At 37.5% G+C, this 23,318-nt stretch overlaps 1 protein-coding gene across 3 annotated transcripts in view; it reads right to left on the bottom strand.

Annotated features, from left to right (window-relative positions):
* Positions 1-243: 243 nt before the first annotated feature.
* CCDC77 (coiled-coil domain containing 77) overlaps positions 244-23,318 on the bottom strand; it is a 45,304-nt gene continuing 22,229 nt past the window's right edge. For all 3 annotated transcript variants that reach the window (XM_078156033.1, XM_021001555.2, XM_021001554.2), the window contains 4 exons: positions 18,881-19,103; positions 4,510-4,635; positions 4,250-4,402; positions 244-3,334 (listed from right to left, as the gene is read on the bottom strand). In XM_078156033.1, the coding sequence (XP_078012159.1) occupies positions 3,188-3,334; positions 4,250-4,402; positions 4,510-4,635; positions 18,881-19,103 (649 nt within the window). In that variant the 3' untranslated portion in view covers positions 244-3,187. The remainder of the gene's footprint in view (positions 3,335-4,249; positions 4,403-4,509; positions 4,636-18,880; positions 19,104-23,318) is intronic.

The raw sequence follows: 23,318 nt of genomic DNA, 5'->3' as shown, positions 1-23,318 counted from the left end.
AAGGTCCTGAATAGAATTTCAGAAATGTTAGATATGACAGATCTCTAGTAATTGCCAAATTGGAATAGAAAGGACTAATTATATTTTTTAATCTATGCATGGCACCTTTATGAAAAGTGGCCTTCTATTAGGGCATAAATATCTCACAAACAAATGCAGAAAAAACAGAAATAATAAACACATTCTTTATTGACCACAATGCAATAGAAATTATATTCCACAAAGAGTCTTTAGAAGATAAAAGCTATTTACTAGATAGTTTAATCCCAATTAAATTGTGGGTCAAAGAATAAAATTTTGAAACAGAGAATTCCATTTTAAAAATTATAATAATTAGACAACATACCAAAATTTTGAGGATACAGCCAAAACAATCCTTAGACGGAAATTCATATTGCAAAACACCATCAACAAAAGTAAGAATGAATAGTTCAATGAATTAGGAATGTAATTAAAAAACACTAAAAAAGCATATTTTTAAAAATCCCAACTAAACATCAAAGCTACTGTTATATTCCTATGACACTTACAACAGGGAAAGATAAAGCAGAAAAAGAAAACTAGAAACCAATATGATCTGCTGAATATGGACACAAACGTGTTCAATAAAAATTGTCAGCACAGAAGCTACAACAGCATGTTAAAACAAAACAACTATTCATATGATTATGTTAGATTTATACCAGGAATACAGGTTGCTTTAAACAAGTATGGTAAAAAATAATAACAATAAAAATCACATGATTTTATCAGTAGACACTGAAAAGGTTTTTGATAAAATGCAATACTCTTTTTGGTTAAAAATAGTAAAAATCATAGGCAATTAAAATGATTTGGCAATTAAGAGATTACTGGCAATGAGTTTTGATTAAGCTGCAGCAAAGTTTTTGCTGTAGCAAAGAACTGTAGTTCAGTTTTTGCTATAGTGAAGAACTGGAAACTAAGGGGGTACCCATCAAATAGAGAATGCCTGAACAAATATAGCATACAAATGTAATTGAATATTATTAAGCTATAAACATTGATGAAGATGAAAGATTCTGAGTCAGGAAGCCTTGTGTGAACTAATGCACAGTGAAAAGACACTTATCAAGAGAATAATTTGTATAACAGAGTAAAGAAAAACAACTCTGAAAGACTTCCTAACTCTTAACCAATGCAGTGATCAATTAATTGTGACTTCAAAGGACTGATAATGAAGCATGCCCTTCACCTCTTGGCAAAGAGGTTATGGACTAGAAATGCAGCGAAATAAACAGATTTTGAGATACACGCAAATCAGTATAAAGTTGAATTGTTTTTCTTGACTATATGTATTTGTTACAAGGAAGAGGGAGTTAGCGGGCAGCAAGAGAGATGTAAAAAAATAAAAGAGCATCAATAAAACATTTCTTAAAATACACAAAAAGAAAAAGAAGTTCACAGGGAGAGAAAAAGAGAGCAATTTTGTTACTACCTGGCTAATTTTTTTTTTTACAAAACAATACCTCTTACAATTTTATATGTAATGTTTGTGTGTGTATGTGTGTGCATGTGTGTGCTAAAAGGTTTGTGTTTGAGGATGATTGTTAATAACACAAAAAAATTTTGTTTAGAGAAGCAGAAGAGGTAAGTAACAATAGGAAGATTAAGCAGGTTGAGGCTTGTTTTAAGTCTAATATTCATTTTTCAATCTTATGAATCTATTTGCTGTTCAGATAAAAACAATCAGCAGTCCACGTATGAAGAACTCTTAAAGGTTAGGACTATGATTAAAAAAACACGCACAAATATAAACTACCACTCCACCCTATGCCAGTAGAGCACATCCCAGCCTAGCAAAAACCCTGACAAATTCTGGGGCTTTTTCCTCTGTGCAATGATCGTATCTCCTATAATGACACTCAAGATTCATTAACTTCTTGAGTAATCTTCTGTTTCTTTTTTCTTTTCTTTTTTTTTGCTAGGCAATGAGGTTAAGTGACTTGCCCAGGGACACACAGCTAGTACGTGTTATGTGTCTGAGGCCGGATTTGAACTCAGGTCTTCCTGACTTCAGGGCCAGTGCTCTATCCACTGTGCCACCTAGCTGCCCCTTTTGTTTCTAATAAGGCTGTTCCCATCCCCAATTAATCAATGGAAAACTGATTCTAGAATTTTTGGTTTACTGAAAAAAACCACATTTTCTACTCACAGCTCAATCTCATCTTTTCCCAAGACATATGGAAAACTAGGAAATCCTTTTCTATATCCTGAATAAATTGAATAGTACTAAAGTAATAACAAAGAGTGTGTCCAGGAAAAAAATGTAAGCTGTTTGTCTATGTGGGATACTTTGGAGAAGCCATTTAAGAATTGTTTCCACTTGTACAACAGACAATAGAACAAACAAGTAAACTGGGATAGATAAGTGAGCCAGTAACAAAAGAGTATGGTAGTCTTAGTAAGAAATTCTAGAAACTCACAAAACTGCAATTTTATTTTTAATTTTTAAAAATTCTAACTTTAAATATACAAATCAGGGTAACATGATTGGTAGGATGAGACCTAATAGCATAATGAAATAGTGTAGCATATACTCTTGCCAAAAAAAAAAAAAGATCAATACAAAGCCCCTTCTGAAATTTGCCTGAGGACTCTAAATTACAACGCCCTCTGTTGACATGCCACAAGAATGAGCATACAGACAGTGAAAGTCTGAGATCTTTTTCCCAATAGTAATGACAAGATAAAGATGAACAGCAACTAACTACTCATCTCTGAATCCTTGGAATTTGCTGCCTTTTCTCCCAACTGGTGAAGATATGACCTTAATGGATGCACCCAACTCCTCAGGAAAGGACGAGTTTCTTCCATAATCACTCAGCCAAGTTGGCACTTAACTCCCTAAGCCCTTTTACCCCAAAGCTCTCGAGATGAATTGTGAAAACAACATGGTAAAAACTTCAGGCCTTTTTCAGGCTACAAAGTGGCTTAGGAAAACGTGGTACGTGCGAGAAGAACACCTGTATAGCTCATCAGGTCCATGAATTTAAGACCAGCCTTTGCAGTGGGATCTTTGATCCTTCATGTAGGTGGAAAAGGAGCGTCCACCAATGACCTAGCAGGGTTTTTTGTTGGAACCCTTTCTTTGGTAGCTGATAACCTTGTTCTCAGATTTTAAGACACAGTCCTTTACCAGCCTTGAGCTCCTATCTATAAACAGATGTTAACATACCCTAAGTTCCTTCTCTAAACTATATAATTTGGCCTTGAGGTCCTTCAGTTGTCCTTGGATCTTCACACTCCGTTTGTTGCTCCTACGAACCTCATTAAGAATGGCAAGATCTTGGTCTGGTCGAATACTGAGTGATGCCTACAGAATGAAGAAAACAGAAAAAAAAATAGAGTTGTAGCATGAGCCAGACAAAAGAAGTAAAGGAGTAAAGACAAAGGCATGCTAACCTCTTTTGTAGGAGAAAGAACTTATAATTAAACTCTTAACAAATATGATTATGCTGAAGGAGAAAGGAAGCCTGAGCAGAGAGGCTATGGACTTCTCATTTTCCCAATAGAACAGGACCGGATCTTTTAAATGAAGACTAAGTAACTAATATCATGGAAAGAAAAACACTGTTGCTAAAGGACAGGGCCCTGCCTCCTCTATCTTCTCTATTCCTCATAATACCTAGTATCCTATGCTGGAAACAATAGGCATTCTATAAATATTGATCACTAGTTACATTTGCTTTGAATTTAAGGTGGCTTTTGAGAAACCTTAATTAAAAAGTAAAGTTGTCTTTGGGAAAAATTTCTTTAGTCAAGTAATAAAAGTGATTTACAAAATGAGGATGATGCCCAGAGTAAGAAGAAATGACTTATAGAATGCCTATGAAGTTATTCTTGATGAGAATGAGTTATTAAAAATAATGCAAACTACAAATGGGATAGAGATAGGGACTAGATCTATGATTTCCTTGGTAAAGGAACGCCTGGACAAGCAACCTCCTTCTACCCAATGCAAAGTGGTACCTTAAAAGAAGCTTCTCTTAAAGAGCTGCCTAGCGCACTGACAGGTTATGGAATTTGCCAGTATGTGTCAGAAATAGGATTTGACCTTGGGTCATTCTGGTAGGCTCTCTGTCCACCACTCCATATTTCCTCTTATTTACAAATGAGAGCTTTTCAATCTAGCTGGACTCCTGAGTAAAGGGGACCACAGGTACTCATGGTCACACTGGGTTTTCAAATCAGCCTTTGCCCCCATCCCAGATCCAAAGGCAGCAATTACCTTATAAAGCATTTGCTCAACTTCTCTCAATTTCTCACGCAGGGTCTTGATGTCTCTCTGAAAACCTTCCACTTCTAGCCGACGACGATTCTGCAAGGTGTCATACCGATGCTTCATTTCTTGCAAACGCTTCCCCATCTTGCTAGAACGTTCCTATGTAGAGGAAATCACAAAGTTACTTCTGGAAAACAAAGGATATCACCACGGAAAAAGGAAGCCACACAATCTACTGCATCGAAAATGGAGGATGCTTTTCCTACCTTGAAGATCTTTCGTGCCATATCATCTTCTTCTCGAATTCGGGCCAGTTCCTCCTCTAGAGCAATACATTGTTCTTGGTACATGCAGGACAATTTTTGTTCTTGAAGCAACTCCTCTTTTAGGGACTACAGGCCAGGAAGAAAGAAGACCATAAATGCCCAATCGCATGCAGCATGAAGAAAAATTGGGAAAGGAAAGGAAAATTTTTAGGAGTAAACATCAGTTCATGAAATCAGGCAGCATGGAATCTCAGATAGGTAACTAAAATTTCCCACATTTAAAGGTCAAATTCTGGAGACTTTTTATATTTAAAAATGAAATAGGTATCATTGGTTGGTTCTGGGAAGCCATTATATAATGGATTTCAAGATTGAGCTCATGAAATATTTTAAAGATAAAAAACTTTAAAGAGCTGTATTTCATAAGTAGATGCTCCCTCTGCTGGAGTAAATTGTAGGTTTTCTACAACTTAGTAGATGGTTTTCAGGAGTTTCTATGGCTTTAAAACATTCATTACCCTGGGGCCTCAGACAATATATGTATACAGTCCATCTCAGAGGTTTTTTTCATTTGATAGGATTAACCAAAGTTTGAGGACTACTGGTATGAATACAAGACTGACTTTCACACTATAATCAGACATCAGAGTAGGACTTTAGTGGAGGGTGAACTGGAAGGAAACAGGAATGATTTTGTCTGACACCCGAATCTACTATTCTACATTGCCTTCTTTTGAAAGTACCAAACAATGAATAGAAATATACTACATAGACTGTCTATGTAAAGGGCCTCATTGTATTATAATATGTACATATATGTATGTGTGTATGTCTGTATACGATACATAAAAATCACAATTCTACCATAACATAATTGAACATAAAACTACTATGCAGACTGAGAATCCTAGAGCTAATCTAGTCTTTCTTTCTCTCTGGGTTTTTCCATCAAGTCCTGTGACTGTTCTAGTGCACAGGGGACAGAAGTTGCTTTGCTCTATGTCCTATGAAACCTTTTTCAGATCAGCTCTGTTCTTCACCAGGCCCACTACAACCTCACTTAACTCTCTTTACACACACACACACACACACACACACACACACACACACACACTTACTTACTTTACAATCATTGTTCTACTCTCCACAAATCATCTCAATAATATTGAATGTTTCATGCATTCTTTCTAATTTTAACAGAACCAGATTTTTCCCTGAGAACACCATATCTTTTGCAAGCTTCTTCAGTGGAGCTCCTCCTCCTCTTCCCTAGACTCACAGGGCCAAAAGAACAACAGGTTGGCATATTCCTTATTCCTCACTGCTGCTGCTGCTGGCCTATTTCTCTACTATAATCCATAGTACATTTTCTCCTTTAAAGTTCATGCAACTCTTTTATATCAACTTTCCATACAAGTTTCGTAAAAGTTCCATACATTTACTGGTCTCCAGGACACTCTTCCAACTTTCTCAGACTTTTAATTATTTTTAACACAGCAATCCAGTAAACGCAAGAACAGATATTACTTAGGAAAGGATTCCATACTTAAAAACATCCGCTAGAAAACTGTTAAGCGGTTAGGTGAAAAATAAATTTAGACCCATTCTTACACTATATACCATGATAATATTCTGGGGGGAAATCCATAAGCAAATCAGAAGCAGAAGAGATTTTTAAAGGGCAAAACAGATCATTTCAAGTTTATCTTGGGTATTTGGCACATAGTTAGATTGCTGACTTCACTTGTTGACTTATTAAACTCAGATGCTTTTCCACGGAAAACAAATCAATAATAAAAGAAATATTCTTGATTGGAAGAAAAAAACCTTTGCATTAAATATCTATAAACTACATCCAAAATTTATAGGAAGCTGACACAAAATGCATAATGCTACAGTTCATTTAACAACAGATAAGTGGGCAAAGAATATGAACAGGCAGTTTTCAAAAGAAGGGACACACACTTTCAACACCCATATGAAAAATGCTCCAAATTCCTAATAAGAGAATGCAAATGAAAAACAACACAGATATCACCTCATACCCATCAAACTGGCAGATAATAGAAGATGGAAATATTCAATGTCAGAGGGTCTTTGGAAGACAGGCATACTGACCCATTATTGGTGGACCTATGAATTGGTCTAATCATTCTAGAAAAGAATAAGCAACTTTGCTCACATAATTTCAAAATCATTCATACTGATTAATGATCCCAATACTGTGTTTATATCCCAACATCTCAACTGTTCCAAAATATTCAAAGCAGCACTATTTGTAGTACCAAAAAGCTATAAATAAATTGTATGTCCCATCAATTGGGGGATTGCTGAACAAACTGGAGTTGATAAATCTTAAGGAATACTAGTGTGCCAGAAGTAAAGACTAAAGAATTCAAATAAATATGGAAAACTTGTATGAACTGATGCAGAATTTTTTAAAAATCAGATCTAAAATTATTTTGTACACTCAACAAAAATCTGAATATGATAGAAGAAAAAATAAGATGATATAATTAGAACTATAAATAGTTCTAAATAGTTTGTTACCTTTTACTTAAAAGTTTTATTTTTATATAGTTACAAGTCAACATGACTACTAGTTTAATTTTACTTTCTTCACTTTTGCATTTTTTGTCTTTCCAAACTGCATTATATTCCTTATAAATGTCATTTTTCATAGTACAACATTCCATTTATAGACCACAATTTGCTTAGCCATTTCTCAACTACTGGGCATAGAACCTGTTTCTAATTTTTCCCTACAACAAATTAAGCAGCTTGGCTAGACAGTCTTTTAAAAAATATATATATATCTTAAGACATAGTTCTAATAGTAGTATCACAAGATCAAAGTAAGTAATCAATAATTCTTATTACGCTGATGATTACTTTTTTCCTGATCTACATACAGGCCCTATAGCCTGGCAGGAATGTCCCCTCACCCTACTCTCACCCCACCCCCACCCCCTACCCCTACCCTGGACTCAAAAGAATAAGGTAACAGAATGTTTCTAGCTGTAGTTTGTTTAGCAAGTAAGTATGGACTTAAGATAAAACAATTAGATGGCCTGAATGTAGGCTGATATAGCCCATAATTTTCAGGGTCTCAAATACCCTTTTTTTTTTTAATATAAATTTGTTTATTTTTAGTTTTCAACATTCACTTCCACAAGTTTTTGAGTTCCAAATTTTCACCGCATCTCCCCCCTCAACCCACCCCAAGATGTCATGCATTCTGAATATCCCTTCCCCTAGTCTGTCCTCTCTTCTATCTCTCTCCCCTTCTCTTATCCCCTTTCCCTTCTATTTTCCTGTAGGGCAGGATAGACTTCTGTACCCCATTTCCTGTATTTCTTATTTCCCAGTAGCATGTGAAAACATTTTTTTTAAAAACATATGTTTTTAAAACTTTAGGTTTCAAATTTTCTCTTCCTCCCTCCCCACCCACCCTCCTTGAAAAGGCAAGCAACTCAATATAGGTTGTACATGTGCAGTTACGCAAAACACTTCCATAGTAGACATGTTGTGAAAAACTAACTCTATTTCCCTTAATCCTATTCTGCCCTCCCATTTATTCTATTCTTTCTTTTGACCCTGTCCCTCCTCAGAAGTATTTACTTCTGATTACCCCTTTCCCAATCTGCCCTCCTCTCTATCATCCCCCTGCTCTCTTGTCCCCTTCTCCCCCTATTTTCCTGTAGGGTAAGACAGATTTCCATACCCAATTGAATGTGTATGTTATTCCCTCCTTAAGCCAAATCCTATGAGAATAAGATTCACTCATTCCCTCTCACCTTCCCCTGTTTCCCCTCCACTGTAAGAGACTTTCTTTTTCTTTTTTTTTGTGAGATAATTTACCCCATTCTACCTCTCCCTTTCTTCTTCTCGAGTATAATCCTCTCTCACCCTTAATTTTATTCTCCAGATATGACCCCTTAATCTTCAACTCACCCTGTGCCCTCTATCTATCTATCTACATATACATACATATAATTTTTTTCCTCCAACTACCCTAATACTGACAAAGGTCTCATGAGTTATAAATATCATCTTTCCATGCAGGAATGTAAACAGTTCAATCTTAATAAGTCTCTTATGATTTCTCTTTCCTGTTTACCTCTTCATGTTCCACTTGAGTCCTGTATTTGAAAGTCAAATTTTCTATTCAGCTCTGGTCTTTTCATCAAGAATGCTTGAAAGTCCTCTATTTCACTGAATGACCATTTTTTCCCCTGAAGGATTATACTCAGTTTTGCTGGGTAGGTGATTCTTGGTTGTAATCCTATCTCCTTTGCCCTCCGGAATATTATATTCCATGCCCTGGTCCTTTAATGTAGAAGCTGCTAAATCTTGTGTTATCCTGATTGTGTTTCCACAGTACTTGAATTGTTTCCTTCTGGCAGCTTGTAATATTTTCTCCTTGACCTGGGAACTCTGGAATTTGGCTAATATTCCTAGGAGTTTTCCTTTGGGGATCTCTTTCAGGAGGAGATCTGTGGATTCTTTCAATTTCTATTTTGCCCTCTGGTTCTATATATCAGGGCAGTTTTCCTTGATAATTTCTTGAAAGATGATGTCTAGGCTCTTTTTTTGATCATGGCTTTCAGATAGTCCAATAATTTTTAAATTCTCTCTCCTGGATCTATTTTCCAGGTCAGTTGTTTTTCCAATGAGATATTTCACATTGTTTTCTAATTTTTCATTCTTTTGGATTTTTCTACTGTCTTGATTTCTCATAAAGTCACTATCTTCCAATTGCTCTATTCTAATTTTTAAGGAAGTATTTTCTTCAGTAATCTTTTGGACTTCCTTTTCCATTTGGCCAATTTTCTTTTTAGGGCATTTTTCTCCTCATTGGCTTTTTGGACCTCTTTTGCCATTTGGGTTAGGCTATTTTTTAAGGTGTTATTTTCTTCAGTATTTTTTGGGTCTCCTTTAGCAAGCTGTTGACTTGTTTTTCATGATTTTCTTGCATCACTCTCATTTCTCTTCCCAGTTTTTCCTCTACTTCCCTTACTTGCTTCTCAAAATCCCTTTTGAGCTCTTCCAAGGCCTGGGACTGATTCATATTTTTCTTGGAGGCTTTGGATGTAGGAGCTTTGACTTTGTTGTCTTCTTCTGGTTGTATATTTTGATCTTCTTTTTCACCAAAGTAAGATAATATAGTCTGACTTTTTTGCTGCTTGCTCATGATCCCAGCCAATTACTTGAGTTTTAAACTCTTTGTTAAGGTAAATCTGCTTCCAATGTGGAGAATGTACTGTCCCAAGCTTCAGGGGTTTGTACAGCTGTTTTCAGAGATACTTGTAGGGACCTGTAAATTTTCAGTTCTTCCAAGGTGGTATGATAAGGGGCGAGGTGTTTACTCCTTTCCTGGCCTGTGACACAAGTACTCCTTTCTGTCCTGTAACTGTGAGGAGGGTTCCTCTCCACACACTACAAGCTCCACCAAGCCAGCGCTCCTCCTCACCCCAGCACCGCTGCCCAGAACTGTGCCCAGATCCAACACAGGGCAAAGCAAGAGATTCCTGCCTCAGCACTGGCAAAGAGATCCCTGCAATCCCTCTCTGATCAGCCACTGGATTCCCCCTCAGTCTGTGGGCTGGAAGCTCAGGAAGCAGCTGCCCCCCCGCCCCAGCCACGTTCTTGGGGAATGGAGCTGAAACCCCACCTTCGCTTCTCACCACTGACAGAAACAGACTTTTCCCACTGACCTTCTAAGTTGTCTTTGGCATTCGTGGATTGAGGAGTCTAGAAACCTCCACAGCTGCCCAAGATTCAGTCCTCTGAGGCCTGCTCCAGGTTTGCGGCGGCCTGCCCACCCACGCTGTGCTGCACTCCCAGCCCAGCGCGATACACCTTTCTGATCAATCATCCAGGTTGTCTTGGGCTGGAAATTTGTTTCACTCTGTCTTTTTGTGGGTTCTGCTGCTTCAGAATTTGTTTAGAGCCATTTTTTATGAGTATTTGGAGGGGTTTGGGGGAGAGCTTAAGCAAGTCACTGCTTTCACTCTGCCATCTTGGCTCCGCCCCCTCAAATACCCTTTTTTAAAAAAAATATTATTATTATTATTATTATTTTAACATGTGTTTTTAAAACTTTGGGTTACAAATTTTCTCCCTTCCTCCCTCCCCATCCACCCTCATTGAAAAGGCAAGCATCTCGATACAGGTTATAGATATGTAGTCATGCAAAACAATTTCATAGCAGTCATGTTGTGAAAAACTAAGTATATTTCCCTTCATCCTATCCTACCCCCCATTTATTCTATTCTCTCTTTTGACCCTGTCCCTCCTCAGAAGTGTTTGCTTTTGACTATCCTGTCCCCCAATCTGCCCTCCCCTCTATCAATCCCCTGCTCTCTTGTCCCTAAGGTAAGACAGATTTCCAAACCTCATTGTGTATGTTATTCCCCTCCTTAAACCAAATCCTATGAAAATAAGATTCACTCATTCCCTCTCACCTTCCCCCATTTCCCCTCCACAGTAAAAGCCTTTTCTTGTCTGTTTCATGTGAGATAATTTACCCCATTCTACCTCTCCCTTTCTCCTTCTCCCAGTATAATCCTCTCTCATCCCTTCATCTTCAACTCACCCTGTGCCCTCTATCTGTCTATACATACATAAATTTTTTTCCCTCCCACTATCCTAATACTGACAAAGGACTCATGAGTTACAGATATCATCTTTCCATGCAGGATTGTAAACAGTTCAACCTTAATAAGTCTCTTATGATTTCTCTTTCCTGTTTACCTCTTCCATGTTTCACTTGAGTCTTGTATTTGAAAGTCAAATTTTCTATTCAGCTCTGGTCTTTTCATCAAGAATGCTTGAAAGCCCCCTATTTCACTGAATGACCATTTTTTACCCTGAAGGATTATACTCAGTTTTGCTGGGTAGGTGATTCTTGGTTGTAATCCTATCTCCTTTGCCCTCCAGAATATCATACTCCATGCCCTCTGGTCCCTTAATGTAGAAGCTGCTAAATCTTGTGTTATCCTGATTGTGTTTCCACAATACTTGAATTGTTTCTTTCTGGCTGCCTGCAATATTTTTTCCTTGACCTGGGAATTCTGGAATTTGGCTATAATATTCCTAGGAGTTTTCCTTTGGGGATCTCTTTCAGGAGGTGATTGGTGGATTCTTTCAACTTCTATTTTGCCCTCAGGTTCTAAAATATCAGGGCAGTTTTCCTTGATAATTTCTTGAAAGATGATGTCTAGGCTCTTTTTTTGATCATGGCTTTCAGATAGTCCAATAATTTTTAAATTCTCTCTCCTGGATCTATTTTCCAGGTCAGTTGTTTTTCCAATGAGATATTTCACATTCTCTTCTATTTTTTCATTCTTTCAGATTAATTCTACAGTGCCTTGATTTCTCATAAAGTAACTAGCTTCCAATTGCTCCATTCTAATTTTTAAGGAAGTATTTTCTTCAGTAACCTTTTGGACTTCCTTTTTCATTTGGCCAATTTTGCTTTTTAGGGCATTCTTCTCCTCATTGGCTTTTTGGACCTCTTTTGCCATTTGGGTTAGGCTATTTTTTAAGGTATTATTTTCTTCAGTTATTTTCTCCTTTTGGGTCTCCTTTAGCATCACTCTCAGTTTTTCCTCTACTTCTCTTACTTGCTTCTCAAAATCCTTTTTGAGCTCTTCCAAGTCCTGGGAACAATTCATATTTTTCTTGGAGGCTTTGGATGTAGGAGCTTTGGCTTTGTTGTCTTCTTCTGGTTGTATGTTTTGATCTTCTTTGTCACCAAAGTATGATAATATAGTCTGACTCTTTGTGCGCTGCTTGCTCATGATCCCGGCCAATTACTTGAGTTATAAACTCTTTGTTAAGGTAGGGGTCTGTTTCCAGTGTGGAGAATGTACTATTCCAAGCTTCAGGGGTTTTGTGCAGCTATTTTCAGAGATACTTCTAGGGATCTGTAAATTTTCAGTTCTTCCAAGGTGGTATGATCAAGGGCGAAGTGTTTATTCCTTTCCTGGCCTTTGCTCTGGTCTGTGAGTGGCCACAAGCACTCTTTTCTGTCTTGAAACTGTGAGGAGGATTTTCTCTCCAGCCACTACAAGCTCCACCATGCCAGCGCTCCTCCTCACCCCAGGACCGCCACCCAGAACTGTGAGCTGGATCCAAGCACAGGCAAAGCAAGAGAATCCTGCACCAGCAGAGAGATCCCTGCAATCCCTCTCTGATCAGCCACTCAATTCCCCCTCAGTCTGTAGGCTGGAAGCTCAGGAGGCAGCCGCTGCCCCGAGGCCGAGCTCAGGGACTGGGGCTGAGACCACCATGCTTCTCTCTCTCACCTCCAACAGACTTTTCCTACTGACCTTCTAAGTTGTCTTTGGTGTTTGTGGGATGAGAGTTCTGGAAACCACAACAGCTGTCCCTGATTCAATCCTCTGAGGTCTGTTCTAGGCTCGCTGCAGCTTGCATGCCCACACTGAACTGTGTTCCTCTCCCAGCCCGGCACAATATACCTTTCTGATCAACCATCCAGGTTGTCTTGGGCTGGAAATTTGTTTCACTTTGTCTTTTTGTGGGTTCTGCTGCTTTAGAATTTGTTTAGAGCCATTTTTTATAGGTATTTGGATGGGTTTGGGGGAGAGCTCAAGCAAGTCATTGCTTTTACTCCTCAAATACTCATGTTGATGACCCAACATGACCACATAATTAATTCCTTAACCTCTTCAATTTCAAAGGCCTCCTTCCTCCAACCCCACTAGAGTCCCACACTTATATGGTCACACATTATCCTCATCATAACTGTACTCCCTCAAGGATTTTGAATTTTGAAATTTCACTCTCCAACCACAACTCCTCATCCTTCCTTCTACCTTATTAAATATCTGTTAAACTGAAGTGATTAAGTTTTCACTGTCAACTTATTCCTTTTTTTCCTCTAACTGCTTGACTCTGCCAATGCGTCTGTCAATTTCAAATTTTCATACATTCTGATCTAAATTTTTATGTTTTAAACAAAGGAAAAAATTCTGATATTATATTTGTGTAAAACAAATTATCAAAAATATTTTTTAATCTTTATCAATTAGCAAATTAATTTAGCATACTAATCTTTTTACAAATCTTTTTACAAATGAGAACACTGTTATATTACCTCCTCTTGCCAATATCTACTCTTTGCATATACGTATTTCTTTTTTTTTTTTTTGCTTTTTGGTGAGGCAATTGGTGTTACGTGACTTGCCCAGGGTCACATAGCTAGTATCAAGTGTCTGAGGCCAAATTTGAACTCAGGTCCTCCTGACTCCAAGGCTGGAGCTCTATCTACTGCGCCATCTAGTTGCCCCTATATGTGTATTTCTTTTTCTCTAGAAATGCCATGGAACATTAACTCAATTTTATTGTTGATTCCTGACCATTTTTTCCAAAGTTACATGATATTTTAATTTCTTTTAAAGGTTTTTCTACTCCTATTCCTCTATATTGGTAACATCTTTAAATTCGATAAATATATTTTCTATTCTATCATCCAAGTTATTAATGAAAATATTTGTATCATTATTAATAACCATGTGAAAGAATGCTTCAAGTCACTAACAGTAAAGGAAATACCTACTGATACCTCTACTAGGCTTATACTCCAAATAAATCAAAGAAAGTGGAAAAGGACCCATATGTATATTTATAGCAATATTTTTTGTTACAGCAAAGAGCTGGAAAAAAAGTAGATGTCTATCAATTAGAGAATGACTGAACAAATTACAGTACATGAATAAAATGAAATATATATTATAGATGTTATATTATAAATATTATTAAAATGATGAAGGTAACATTATGAGAAGCTTAGAAAGGCTTATATGAATTGATATAGAATGAGCAAGAAGAAACAGAAGAAAAATTTATATAATGATTACTATATTGTAAAGGAAAACAACTGATCACTGCAATGACTAATCATGATTCCAGAAAACGGATGATGAATCATGTTTACCATCTCTTGACCAAGAGTTAACACATTAGAGGTACAGAAAGGGATTTATATTTTAAGACAAAATAAACAAAATAGTTGTATTTCATTTATTCTCAGAACTCATTTTTAGTCTTACTTTTACTGATTCTAATATGAATTTTGTTTTGATTTTAAAAAGTGAAATGTATTTGAAGATATTGAATAATTTGAACCATTGCTTTGCAAATGACCCACACTTTGGAATATTCTGCTCTTCACTATTCTTACCAACTTCCTACATCAGCTCCCAGTCAAACTGATACACTCATATCAGAATATCATTTAAGTTCCCAACACTGAAAACTGATGACAAACCTTTACATTCTGAAGGAAGCTTCCTTCTCAAAATTTCTTAACATTTTCTCTTCCCCAGTTGTCTCTGAGGAAGAAGCAATCCTGTTCGCACTAAAGCTAATTTTTCTGTCTGTGCACTTGATCCCATCTCCAGACAGCCTTCTTTTTCAGAAGGTCAAAGATGGCAAAACAATGGCGGTGATAATGCCAGAGCCACTTCAAATTTCGAGGCAGGAAGGGAAGTTTCATTTTGGCAAAACTTAGAGAATTCATAGCCTTAACTATGTTTACTGATACGTGTGTGTTATGTGTGTGTTTGTAATGTGTAGGTTGGGATAAGATTAGTAAAATAAGGAAAATTTCTCTTCTGAAAAAAAATTTGATGACAGGTTATCAAACTTAGCAATTATAACTTTGAATGTTTATAAATTAAATTCATCTATAAAAAGAAAAAAGAATTACTAAAATGTAACCTCATAATGTTACCTAAAGGTTCACACTATTATATGTTCTCACTATATATGTATGTATGTGTACACACATGCCCATACATGCACATTTAAATACATGTTATATCTATATCTATAGTAGTTCAACTTAAGAGTTCTGTCCTTATACTTTCTCTAACTACTGCTCACATAGTCATGAACCCAGAGTTAGTTCTCTCTCTTACTGTGACCCTGATAGGCCCCAAGTAAGTACTACTGTTGCCTGTGTTAGGAGCTTATTCCCTATAAGATCCCAGCTGCAGATTATATGCAACTGAAAAGCTCTGCACAGACAAAATTAATGCACTTAGGATAAAAGGGGGAGGGGTCAAATGGAAAAAAATCTTTGTATCAAAATTCTCTGATAAGGATTTGGAATCCAAAATATGTATACAACCACAATAATAATATAATAATAGCCATTCCCCGATAGATAAATGGACAAAGGTTATAAACAATTCTCAAAAGAATGGCAAAATTGAGGCAACTAGGTGGCACAGAGGATAGAGCACTGGCCCTGAAGACAGGAGGAGCTGAGTTCAAAATCTGGCCTCAGACCAAACACTTGACACTTACTAGCTGTGTGACTCTGGGCAAGTCACTTAACCCCAATTGCCTAAAAAAAAATAAAAAATAAATAAAAAAGAATGGCAAAATATTCACAGCCACAAGGAAGAATGCTCCAAATCACCAAAAATAAGACAAATACAAATCAAAACAACTGTGGGGTTTCCTATTATATCCTGAAAATTGGCAAAGATAGCAAAAAATGGCATTACTCAGTGGTGGAGGGGTTTTAAAATTATAGGCATGCTAATACATTGCTGGTGGAGCTGTAAGATGGTATTACCACAGAAAGCAATTTGGAATTATGCAAATAAAGTGACTAATATCTATACCCTTTGAACCAGACTCATTAATGAGTTTATACCCCAAGGAACCTAATGACAAAAAGAAAGTGCTCATTTACACCAAATATTTATAGCAGCACTTTTTGTGACAGTAAAGAATTGGAAACAAAGTAGGTGTCCATCAATTAGGGAATGACTAAATAAACTGTGGTATATGGATATAATGGAATATTACTGTGCAGTAAGAAATTATGTGTGTGATGAATACAGAGAAGCATGGAATGATCTACATGAACTGATAGAGAATGAAGTAAGTGGAGCCAAGAAAAAAAATATATAGGATAACTACAACAATTTAAGCAGAAAGAAACACATACCAAAAAACCAAAAGTGAATGTAACAAAATTTATAAAGATCAAGCAGAACTAGAAAGAAGAGATGTGAGAAGACACCTCTAACCTACTCCTTCGTGGAGGTGGGAGGTCCACAGGTGTTACACATTGCATAAGTTTTTAGATGTTTTTCAATGTATCAGTTAGTTGCATGGTTACACCTCTCCCCTCCCCCTGTTTTAAAAATACTATTTGTTACTTGGGAAGGCTTTCCAGGAGTGGGAGAAGAAATACTAGGGATAATATAAGAAACAGAAGACATTGATAAAAACTTTAAAAAAACCAAAAAGACAGCTGCATGGCTTCCCAGGTGCTGCCCTGGTCCTGGCTTTTCTGTGGTTTGGGTATGGGCTGCCCAGGCACTGTATAGTTTTGGAGGCTGCCTGGGAACTGATCTGATCTTGTTTTCTGCAGCGCCTAAGGCAAGAAGTTGCTCCCCAACTAGCCTGGCCTTGTTTAAGGTCAGGAGGAGAGACCTGCACTGAGCACTGTTGCTTTTAGAGGCTGGGGAATGGGTTACTCAGGCCACAGGTTGTACATTGGCCTGGACCTGTCTTAACACAGGTTGCCTGGTGCTAAGTACTGGTCTGGCTCTTTCCCTTGCTGCAAAAACTGAGGGCTGGTACATTTTTTTCTTCCTTCTTCCCTGGCTTCTCTCTCTAGGAGCTGCTGCAGGATTCTGGTAATCTTGTCATGCAATCCTAGACTGCTTGAAGGAGCTGTCAGCTGTTTCTCATTGGTTTTATCATTATTCCTTCTGGTGCATTTTTAGAGCTTTACTGGAGTGTTTATGAGGGATTGGAGTCCTCTAGGTGCTAATACAAAGCAATCTTCTTGAAGTTCTGGGTTAAGTGACCCAAAGTGTCATATCACTAGTTAGGTATCAGAGTTGGAACTTGAACTCAGGCCTTCCTGACTCCAAGGTCAGTTTACTATCCACTCTGCTACAATGTTGCTTGAATAACCAAAATTTACCCTAATGCCATTTAAATACTGATAAAAACAGTAAGGATCAATGCTTAAAAGAGCTGTGGGAGAATCAAGAACAATGCTGGCAATAGTGTGCATTGGTAAAATCTTTTTGGAAAACAATATGGCATTACATAATCAGTCATAAAACTATTCCTACCCTTTGACTCACTAAATCTACTACTGAGGCTATAGCCTAACGAAGTTGTTGACAAGAAGACTATCTGCAAAAATACTCCTATCAGCATTATCCGTAATGATCCCAAACTGTAAACAACACATGTCCATACATTAAAGGATGACCAAACAATTTTATGGAAGTAGTGGATTATTACTGCACTTAAGAAACGGCAAATATGAAGAATGAAAACAAATATGGGAAGATTTATATGACGTGATGCAAAATGAAAAAAGTTGAACCTAAACATCAATATACACACCAAATACAACTATATAAATAATAACAACAAAATCCAGAAAAGTGCATCAGTTTCCTCATTTTGTAAAATAGAGATATTAACAGTACCTACCTCCCAGTGCTGCTGTGTGGATCAAATGAGAGAATATGGTAAAGAGCTTAGCACAGTGCCTGGCACATAGTAAGCGCTACATAGATGTTGATAATGATGATGATGATGTTGATGATGATGATGGTGATGGTGATGATTATTGGAAATGGAAACTAATAGAAAGACTTTGTTCTTAGCTTAATAATCATATTGATTTCGTTGATGGTAACTAAGTTTATAATAAATGATTTTTTGAAAAAAAAAGAAAGTTTATGAGGTAAATTTAAGACAAAATAAAGTACTACTTCATACAGAAAACAACACATTAATTTCATTACTGTAAAAGAGGGTACTAGGAAAAAATATAAATGACTTGAAAAGGTGGAATATAACCTTTAAGGCTGATGCCAAGGAGTAGAACTATGTCCTCCCCTCAGTTTAGCAGAGTTCCTAACACATAGTAAGCACTTAATAAGTGCTTTTTCTTCATTTTTATTCCTTCATTCATCCACTGGGGCTGCTATTGCCAATTTCTACATGTGCTGTCACTTGAGAGGCAGTGCGGCCCAGTGGACAGAGAGCCGGCCTCAAAGCCAGGAAGACCTGGGTTCCAGTCTCACCTTTGACACATGCTGGCTGTGTAACTTAGACTTTCAGTGCTCTAGGCAACTCCCTGAGCAATAAAAGTTGCAGAGAAGGTGCTGACCTGCATTGGTCAAGGGACGTTCCTCCCCGGGGGTTCGTTATGTCAATCCAATCAAGGTCCAGTCCCTATTCTTACTGGCACTCAGACAATATCTCTTATCTGAATTTTTTCACGCTCCCCAAAAGTGCACATGTTCTACAAAAGGGGACTGTTCCACCGACTGAGCAGAAAAGCCGTTACCTGAATACATTTATCTTGCTCTTGCGCAGCTGGTAGGAGACTGCCAACTACCCGTTGCTCATTACACTGCAGTGCTTGCTCCAGCTGCTTTTGGTATTGGCTCAGTTTCCAAAGTAAACGGTCCTTTTCAGTCACCCATTCCTTCTCTTTGTCTTGACTTTCAAATTTGAGATTCAGGAAGTCTTTGGCGCTCTCATAGAGAAACTCCTGGGTTTGTTGAAGACTGACAAAGGTATGAATGAGGAAGTAAGTTCCTTTCTCTATATGCTCCCATTTTACATCTGATACATAAGATGTGACTTCAGACTCAACAGGAACATGTGGGCATTTTTAAGAACAATAAGAACAATATCCTATCTCAGTAGTCTTTTTTAGTTTACAACGTGCTTTTAAACACATTTTTTGATTCCCATGATAACTCTGTAAGGAAGCAGGGTAAGTACTATTCCCATTTCTTAAAGAAAATGAAGTTTGGAGAGGTTTAAATGACTGACTTGCCCAAAACCACATGTGGAGCTAGAATGAGACCTAGGTCCGATTCTTGGTCCAGTGCACTTCCCACTCCACCACACTTCTATTAAGCAGGGTTTGAGTGCTCTGGAACATTGCATAGCAGCATCTCAGTTCCTTCAGCTGTGACGCCCATAATATAGGAACAGGGAAAATACAACAGCTCTATCAGTATACAGCAGTTCATAACAAAAACAAAATGAATTTCCTATTGCTCATATCAAGGGCCATAAAGAATGTTTATATGTAACTGCTACAAGTATGCCAAGATTGGATTAAAAAGTTCTCAGGAACATTTAAAATTAAACTATATTATTGACATCATTAAATGTGTCACTTTAAAATAAAATTTCTTATTCCTTTTTTTCTAGTCATGTACTCTTATGGTCTTTCCAACACTAAAACTGAGAGACAAAGGTGATGTAGAGAATCAAAGAAAGACACAGAAGTAAATCATGGGACCAGTACCAGCTTTAGAACAGTCAGAATGATGTTGGGCCAATTGCTCTGCTTTTGCCTAAGCGTTTCCTCCTGTCACCTGATTTCAGCCAATCATAAATTAATGGTGAATAACTCCAGCTGGGCCCTTATTGCTGCTCAACAATCACTGTGTCCTATTTATCATTCCTTTAAGCCACTCCCACCTACAGCATTTGATTTACCCCCTCTATTTCACTACCCAATCTTCTGGTTAAGGCTCAGAACATGAGCTCCTTCCCTTCTCCCTGTTGCTATTCCTCAAAATGCTCTCTTCCTTCCTTCAGATTAAAGAGGTATCCTTATTAATGTGAATCACACTACCCATACCCTTTTTCCAGTTGCCCTCTACTTTTTTCCAGCATCTTGTTCAGGTAATCAACCCTTCTCGTGCATTACTTTAATGATCATAAATAGTACTTTACACCAGTATCATTCTGGTAAATCAACAGTTACTTTATATTCAAATATCAAAATTCATCCTGAAGATGTCCTAGCAACTATCTTATGATCCTTCTAAGTCTCCAAAAAGATTATTTTTCTATCCATTGCTCTTCTTATGTGCTTATAGTTAGTGGGTTCTTTGTTCTTCTGGTTTTGCTTTGGTCCCTCTGCATTATTTCATAAAGGTTTGCCCCTACTTCCTAATATTTTGTGCCAATTTTAATTGCATTATAGTACCTAATAAATATACTATAATTTGTTTAACTTTTCTTATTGTTGGATACTTCAACTGCTTTTACATTTTTTTTCCTAATTACAAATAATATTGCTATGCATATCTGAAGAGATAGTTGCTTTTTTAAAAGGCAAATTTTCAGTGCATATTCCCAATAATGGAAATATTAGGTCAAAGGATATGATTATTTTGTTAAATTCTGCTATATACTGCCACATTAACTTCCAAAAGATTCTACAAGATTCCAATCTCATCAGTAATGAATGAGTGAACCTATTTCTCCACAAGCCCAATATTACTGAATTTCATTGATTTTGATAAGTGCAAGGTGGTACTTCCAAAGTTATTTTAATTTGCATCTCTAAGATTGCTCAGGTTGACTATTTTTTTCAAGAGATAATTAAATGTCTTTCCTTTTTTGAAAATTATCTTTTCATACACTTTGACCATAGTAGACTGGAAGGTCACAGGCTTTGTTAATTTTGAGGTTCTTTACATATCTTAAATGTCAGGGTTTTATCAATCACATTTATCATATTCTTCTACTCTACTTTTTTTTCTTATTAAGCACCTATGTTCCTGGCACTATTCTAAACACTTAACAAATGTCTCATTTGATCTTCACAACAACCCTGGGAGACAGGTACTATTATCATCCCCATTTTACAGTTGAGAAAACTGAGGTAGGCTTGACCAGAGTTACACACATAGCGTCTGGAGTTCAATCTGCTCAGGTCTTCCCGACTCCAGGTCTAGCATTCTATCCATTGTGCCAGCCATGGAAAAGACAGCTTCCTAGCTTTTGTTGTTGCTCAGTTGTGTCCAACTCTTTGTGACCTCATTTGAGGTTTCCTTATCAAAGATACTAGAGTGGTTTGCCACTTCCTTCCCTAGCTCATTTTACAGATGAGGAAACTGAGGCAAACAGGATTAAGTGACTTGCCATCACACAGCTAGTAAAGTTTCTGAGGTCACATTTGAACTCAGGAAGATGAGTCTTCCTGGTTCCAAGCCCAGGGCTCTATCCACTGTGCCAACTAGTTGCACCCCCTTCCTAGATAGCTGCCTAGGAAGAATAAGACTATATCTATAGATCTGAGAATCATTAGCATAGTGATGATAACTGAATCCAGGGAAGCTGCTGAGATCACTACGCGAAGTAGTATAGAGGGAGAAGAGAGCCTTGAGGAAGAATCACATTTCCAGGGGAAGAGGGTGATCATCAGTGTTAAAGACTGCACAGACGTCAAAGTCGAGTAGATTTAGCAATTGAGAGGTCATTCTAACTTTGAAGAGAATAGTTTCAGTTAATGATGAAATCAGAAGCCAGACTTACAGAGAGTTAAGAAGAGAGTGAGAGGAAAGGAAGTAGAAGCGCCATTTTTAGATGGCCTTCTCAAGTTTAGCCATGACAGAAAAGAAAGATGCTGTTCAGGATGGATACATCAAATAAGGGTTCTGAGGATGGGTACAACATGAGCATGCTACTAAGTAGCAAGGAAGCAGCCTGTAGATGGAGCAATTGGAGATTCTTGAGGGGGAACTAATAGGCCAATCAGCTGAGAAGACAACAATAGGATCACTTGTGCACAATCAAGAATGTAAGACAAGGTATTAGTTTTTTCAGCGAAATGTGAGGAAAGGTTCTCAGCTGAGGGAGGTGGGGTATGGAACAACAGGAAGTTTAGCAGGGATAAAAAGGGTCTGGAAAACCTGCTGTGGTGATTGAATTATGGAAGTAAAAAAGGATTGCCAGTTGGAATGACGTAACACAAATTTGTACTGGACCCAGGCAGCATGGTTTCATGATTTTCTCCAGCTCGTTCAAGCGGCATATAAGTAGAAGCAAAGGCAATAGCTGATCGGAGTACTCCAAGGCTAAAGCTTGGCAGCCATAAGAGGTGGCAAGAGAGAATGGAGACCTGAACTGAGAATGAGACAGTGATGGGGTGATAGTTTGGGAAAAAAGTGAGGGATAAAGGGACTGGAGGTCACAGTGAGGACACAAATCAGGTGTAGGGGTTGTCAGGCAAAGAGAAAGGTGGAATGACAAAAAAGATTGTGGTCAGATAAAGGAATTTCAGAATTCATGGATGTGCAAGTAGAACACTTGCGGGTGATGGCAAGATCCAGGGTTTAACATTTCTGTGTGTAGCTGAGGTACAGTGGAGGAGTAAGTCATGGGAAATAAGCAAGCTGAAGAAGTGGGAAGTCAAGTGTTTGAAGATGTACCAATAAGTCTAGTATGAAGGCGTTAAGTTAGGGTGGAAAGAAATACAGGGATCAAGACACTAAACTCATTGAGGAAAGGAAAGTGCTCTGAAAGTTGATAGCTACAAGCTATCAGAATCGTAATGGGATGATAAATATGGACTAAATGAACCTTAAAGGAGGAAAGGTTTCCAAGTGAGAATGCTAGAGGGAGAGTCTGGAAGTAGCAATGAGAAATAATACAGAACTTACATAAGGATAAGGTCCTCCTGACTCTGAGGTTAATTCTCTATTGACTACATACCACTCTAAATGTCTATAACACTTCTAGTCTATCACACAATTCAGCACTTAATTTTATGAGCTAATTATTTCATATAGCTTACTTTCTTCTCTCAGCCAGAATGTTAAGTTCCTTGAAGGCAAAGACCATGTTTTATACTACTTTTCTGTCTTCCACTGGATTATTTTTAAGCTTTCCAAGTTTGTTTTGTTTTGTTTTGTTTTTTTGCGAGGCAATTGGGGTTAAGTGACTTGCCCAGGGTCACACAGCTAGTACAT

Source organism: Phascolarctos cinereus, unplaced genomic scaffold (assembly GCF_003287225.1).
Source record: "Phascolarctos cinereus isolate Bilbo 61053 unplaced genomic scaffold, phaCin_HiC Scaffold_1;HRSCAF=81, whole genome shotgun sequence".
In the NCBI taxonomy this organism is placed as follows: Eukaryota; Metazoa; Chordata; class Mammalia; order Diprotodontia; family Phascolarctidae; genus Phascolarctos; species Phascolarctos cinereus.
This window is presented reverse-complemented; position numbering and strand designations above follow the sequence as displayed.